General features: G+C 33.8%; 1 protein-coding gene across 1 annotated transcript; it reads right to left on the bottom strand.

Moving 5' to 3' along the window:
• Nucleotides 1-2528: 2528 nt before the first annotated feature.
• On the bottom strand, nucleotides 2529-4739 carry LOC111241241 (putative leucine-rich repeat receptor-like serine/threonine-protein kinase At2g24130). The gene is made up of 3 exons (XM_022778253.1): nucleotides 4405-4739; nucleotides 3022-3084; nucleotides 2529-2796 (listed from the first exon to the last, which is right to left on the bottom strand). The coding sequence occupies exons 1-3, from the start codon at nucleotides 4737-4739 to the stop codon at nucleotides 2529-2531; spliced, it is 666 nt and encodes a 221-aa protein (XP_022633974.1).
• Nucleotides 4740-6565: the final 1826 nt, after the last annotated feature.

Raw genomic sequence — 6565 nt, forward strand, 5'->3', positions numbered from 1 at the left:
TCCATTGTTCATATTGTATATCATGTCTACAATCTCACAAAACTTCATATATGAATAATGACTTGTTAGGCATATATTGATAAGGAAAGCAGTTGATGAAGTGAAGTTGTCTTACTTTGTAGGGTAGGAAGCAAATGTAGAGCTATTGGTCTTTTATCTCTGCAAGGGATTTTATTTAGGTCATCAACATTATGTATCTTTTTTTATATATTTACATTGTAATTGTTAATGAATGTATGTTACTTTAAATCATCAATAAAATTAATTTTGAATTATTTGTGTATTTTACTATTTTATATATTTTATCAATTTTTTTATTATTTCAGCAAATTGGTAAATTGAATAGCATATATTAATCCCAAAAACATAGTATAAAAAATACAGGTATTTTTTTTAATCAAATAATTGAAAATAAAGGAGGTTAAAAACTCTCACAAAATAATAGCGAGTAATAAAGGAAGTTTTTACCCTCCGCAGAAAAACCTCCGCAAATTGAATGTGATACCAGGGGCGCAGAAAACCCCCGCAAATAGATTGTGGCGACTCAAACTGCGAGGGTTTGAAAAACCTCCGGAAATTATTTTGCGGAGGGTAAAAAGCCTCGCAAATCGAAAAAAAAAACCTCCACTAAATGACACTTTTTTTTATAGTGACGTAATCATACATGGAATTAGCATTCATGATTGTAAGTCTGGTGATAGTGGCATGGTATTAGGAGCTGAGCATGTTGGGTGAAGGCTCTGATGGAGATGCCATCAGCATATTTGCCTCCTCCAATATGTGGATTGACCATTGCTTTTTGGCTCGTTGCACGGATGGTCTCATTGATGTTATTCATGCCTCAACTGCAGTCACCATCTCTAACAATTACTTCATCCACCACGACAAAGTAAGAAATATGTAAAACATCTTTTCTTTTTCATCATGAATAACTAATAATTACTTTACCAATAACATAGAAAGAGTTAATAGAAGAATTTCTAACAGCTTTTTGTGTTGAATATAGAGTTTTTTCACCTAAGAAACTTCTATAATTTGTATCCAGAGGCTGATTTGCTTTATGCATTCATATATTTAGTTATTTGGATGATGAAATGCATGCAGGGTGAGATTTGGTTTTGTCGATGTGGTGAACAACCGGTATGACGAGTGACTGATGTATGCCATTGGTGGCAGTGCCGACCCTACCATTTTCAGCGAACGCAACTATTTTACGGCTTCAGATGATTCTGCAGCAAAACAGGTAACTAAGAAAGCCACCAGCACTTCTTACAGAATATTGTAGCAAGTCAATCACATCAGGTTTTTAGTGAATGAGGTTGATGTTAGAGGACGAGATGAGAGAAGTAGGAGAAAACACTCAATTTTTCTTTAAAAAATGCTAAATACATTTCCTTAGACAATAAGTAAATATGGGAAATTGATTGTTTTCTTTTTATCTTCTTCAAATATAAGTTACATGTTCTTTCACTTTTTCTCTTGGTTAAAGATACTAATAATAGACAATAAAAACAAATATTCAAATATTCCAGGATTTGAAATAATTAGGACACTTAATCTAGTGCATATTTTACTTGACGTTATCTTTTTTTTTGTCAATTTCTTTTTCAATTTTATAGTTGTTTTTTCACTTCTAATATTGTTATAAATATCTATACTCATATAAGAAAATAATTATATAATAATTAATTTTAATAATAAAAAATAATTAATGACTAATTTAGGTATCAATAAATATTTATACTTAAAATAGTCTATTTTATAATTAAAAAATATATAATTATTCTATAAATTGGAATATATATTACTTTCTAAAATTAATTATCAAATATTTCCAGATATTGACGTTAAATCCGGTGTCTGATATCTAGTTTATCTATGGATTCATCTTTTGCGACTATCACCAGCTACATTTTGAAAACCCTGTTTTTGTTTGAATTGCTCTAGTATTTAAAGTTTGGTTCTTTCTACTCACTAACATCATTACCCATTTCCATTTTTTTTTCTTTACCCAATGTTTTCATAAAATTTTGATGTCAATATATAAATTTGGTCCACTTTTCTTCCCTCTCTGGAATCCCCACGGTCTTATTCCACTCATGTTCAACAACATGCAACTTACAATAATAATTACTAAAGTCGACGTTAGAAAGAAAATGATGATTTTATAAGTTAAAAAGGAATTGCAGTTTGGTGGATAGGAAAATAAAACTAAGGACAAAGTAAACTAAGATATATTATTAAGGACATCTTTGAATATTTACTCATTAAACAAACATGGATTCCATATATATAAGAAACTTGGGATTAACCAATCTTAGTAAACAACAGCACAATCTAAGTCATACAAGATAACCTGTGTTACATATTTCTAGGATTTGAAAACTTCCTCCAATTATCTTCCATAAAGTAATAACAACTTAAGATGATCATTTCAATATAGAAAAACCATGCCCGCCTCCAATAAGGATTAATGTAGAGAGTGGCAACAATTACCACCAATACCGATGTGTATGCCACAACAAAACTTACACAAAAAACAAGTATGTCAATGGGGTTGTCATTGTCTTCATCATTTGAGAAATGGTTGGTGACGGTGCATCAGGATGACAACTTTTTAACAATGGAGGTCCAGAAAGAAGAGAATTTCCTTCATAGCTACTTTCATCAAAGGTAATGTTTCGGTAGGTATTTTTGGGGACCGAGAGACTAACCTTTTCTGACGTGGCTTTGCCACTTTCCGATGCTTGATCTAGGTTCTTCGTTTGTCTTCTTTTTTCCTTGTCGCTCGATCGCCTACAATCTTGGTCGTTCGGTGATCTTCAAGCTTTGACCTCTTGTCCGACTTCCCGATAGAGAGGGGGAGGTACCTGCAAAAGGTACTTCGACGCCCAAGTCAGGCGTGCATTGAAGAGCCTCGACTCTTTATTGAATATTTAGTGAAGGGTTTTCACTATTTGGGTATTTGAGAATATGAGTTGAATGTGAATGAAGTATAATTGGAAGATGATTGGAAGTTACCTGGCTTGTGGCCCTGGCTCTCTATTTATAATTTGTCTCATGGACCTTAAACAGATATAAGTCCTACAAAATAAAATGTAAACATAATATAATATAAACAGACTTACCTGAAAATAGATATTCTTAATTATTTAATCTTTTGTTTATCAATATCTTTAATAAGATATTCTTGATTATTTTATATCTTTAGTAAGATATATTGTAACTGCTCGGCCTTGATATCATACTGTACATTATGCCCCCCAAGTCCGAGTTAAGCGTTAGGCTTTTAGCCATGGTTAACTGTAGGACTTATGAGTTCAGGGAGGTTCTTCTTGTTGTATTGAGGAGCTTACTTTGCGTGTGCTTCAGAGAGGGATTTACCTCTTCGGCCTTCAACATGAACCGAGAGGGATTTACCTTTCGGCCTTCAACATGAATCGAGAGGGATTTACTTCTCGGTCTTATTCATCAACGAGAGGGATTTACCTCTCGGCCGAGGGGGATTTACCGCTCGGTCTTCTTCATTAACTTTTGACGAGAGGGATTTACCTCTCGGCCGAGAGGGATTTACCGCTCGGTCTTTGTTTTCAACTTTCTAGTTGACGAGAGGGATTTACCTCTCAGTTTTTTCTTCAACGAGAGGGATTTACCTCTCGGCCGAGAGGATTTTACCGCTCGGTCTTTGTTTTCAACTTTCTAGTTGACGAGAGGGATTTACCTCTCGGTTTTTTCTTCAACGGGAGGGATTTACCTCTCAGCCGAGAGGGATTTACCTCTTTGACCTTCAACATGAATCAAAAGGGATTTACCTCTCAGTCTTTAACTTCATATTCTTTCTAGGGGACTGTATTTGATTTATAGTCCATGGGGGACTGTGTCTGATTTATAGTCTTGTGACCTGCAATATATATAATATAAAAAATATAGGCGAGACTGTTCGGTCTTTGGTTGAATGTTTGAAGAATCCATACTAGGATGTTTCATGGCCAGAATGTAACTGCTTTCTTAATCTGTAAGATAATATAATTGAGACGGATCGGTTAAGATGTAACCGCTTCTGTAAGATAATATAATTGAGATTCATCGGTTGAGATGTAATCGCTTCTGTAAGATAATATAATTGAGATTGATCGGTTGAGATGTAAGCGCTTCTGTAAGATAATATAATTGAGACTGTTCGGTTGAGATGTAACCGCTTCTAGTAATCTGTAAGGGCAAATCGACCAAACCGAAGAAAGCGATACATATCCATGCTATGTCTGGTTAGCTAGCATTCTTTGAAAATAGATATTCTTAATATTTAATCTTTTGTTTATCAATATCTTTAATAAGATATTCTTGATTATTTTATATCTTTAGTAAGATATATCGTAACCGCTCGACCTTGATATCATACTGTACAGGTAATAAATTTGGCCTTTTTGCTCGGGTGTATCGCCTGATAAGTTGTTATATGCAACACTAAATACAGCGAGAGAGTTCAACTGATTTAGTTGAGGAGGAATTTGACCACTCAACATGTTGAAAGAAAGATCCAGACTCTCTACTTGTACTAAATTAGAGAATGAAATTGGAATTTGTCCAATCAAATCATTGGGAGACAAGTTCAATGCTCGAAGTCTTGTCAAGTTTCTAAGCTCAGATGGAATACTTCTGTTTAGTTTATTTTTGGATAAATCAATTCCAGACATATAAGCAAGGACACTCCCTGTATATGTGTAGGATCTTTTCTTCATAGTGAAGTGTGCTTTCTCTTTTATATTTGGTATTACATCAATTAAAATGTCATTGTCTATACCAAAAATTGTCATTTGTACCAAAACTTGAACTATGCTCCCTACCTGGATGAACAACGCTCCCAAACTTTTTTTTTCTGACCTTTGCTGCTTGTTTTGTTCTTAACTTTCTCCACCGAACTCCAAATGAGTTGATTCTTGTTTTGTTGGAATCTAGACACAAAGAGCTTTCAAATGACTACTAACTCATAATTTTTAGACTACCGTACTCGCTGCAATTAATTTCCAAAAAAAAAACGTTTTTCTAATCTTTCTAAATGAGTTTACTTTCAACCTATGGTTTCATGTTTCTTATTTTAGATGAGTGAGTGAGTTTAATGGTCATGGGTGGTGTTCAGTGCACCAATGAACACATTAAGCCATTGAATGGTTGAGTAAAAAGATATTTTAGGTGCTTTCATGTAAGTTAGATGAGCTCCATAAGCATTGCTGGTCCTTTTCTGCCCTGGTAATCGATTACAGGGGTCTTGTAATCGATTACAAGAAGAAAAATTGTCATTTGTACCAAAACTTGAACTATGATCCCTACCTGGATGAACAACGCTCCCAAATTTTTTTTTTCTGACCTTTGCTGCTTGTTTTGTTCTTAACTTTCTCCACCGAACTCCAAATGAGTGGATTCTTGTTTTGTTGGAATCTAGACACAAGGAACTTTCAAATGACTATTAACTCATAATTTTTAGACCGCTGTACTCGATGCAGTTAATTTCCAAAAAAAAAACGTTTTTCTAAGCTTCCTAAATAACCTATCCTTTCATGTTTCTTATTTTAGATGAGTGAGTGAGTTTAATGGTCATGGGTGATGTTTAGTGCACCAATGAACACATTAGACCATTGAATTATTGAGGAGGAATGTCATTTAGGTACTTTTATATAAATGCTTAAAAAATAAAAGTCTTAAAAATAATATTCAAATATAAAATTCTAACATAGAATTATTAAAAAAAAATAACTTAGAATTCGGTTTCCCACAAACCGAATTCTAACCTAACATTATGAAAAAAAAAATTATGTATAATTCAGAATTCGGTTTCCCAGAAACCGAATTCTAACCAAACAAAAAAGTATGCTATTCATGTAAATAAAATGCACAGTATGCTATCTTGGTAAATGTAAAAAGAATCTGTGCTATGTCAGAAAAAAAAATCGGCATTTAGATGCCAAAGAGATTCTCTCTCTTTCTTCCAACATCCTTCACACCATATCACTTCCACCAAAACAAAAATCAATAAAGTCACACTAAGGTTCTTCATTTTCATCTTCATATTTTATAACAAAAGATTTGGGCGTTTAAATAAGAAGAGACCAAATAAAGTATACTAGTTTATGGCTGAGTCAAAGTTGGTTGCGACCACGGTAATAATGAAGGATGACTTGGGGTCAACCCAAAGGTCGTGATGACTACTGCAAGCACTATACCATGTACAATAACTTCCTCGTAATTTCGTGAAAGAACTTGCCTTCTGCGATCATAGCAATTTAGACATGATTGCTCAAAAGTTTTCTCACTCTTCACGAGATCCTCATGTTGTGTGCAAAAGGTCAAACTAGTCCATTATGCTTTCTAATGTGTCTTCTTCCAATTACTAAGAAAACGACGATGGAAGTAGATAAATTATTCTCGGTTTGAATCTTCCTTCAACGAGTCTTCTCCACTGAGTTTTCATTTTCTCTTTCTTCCAATGAGTCCTCATGAAACTCTCACCCATAAAATACCAAAATGATATCAAATTCGTATTTAAAATTGTATGCCTGAATCAATCTAG

This window comes from Vigna radiata, unplaced genomic scaffold, assembly GCF_000741045.1.
Source record: "Vigna radiata var. radiata cultivar VC1973A unplaced genomic scaffold, Vradiata_ver6 scaffold_252, whole genome shotgun sequence".
Lineage (NCBI taxonomy): Eukaryota > Viridiplantae > Streptophyta > Magnoliopsida > Fabales > Fabaceae > Vigna > Vigna radiata.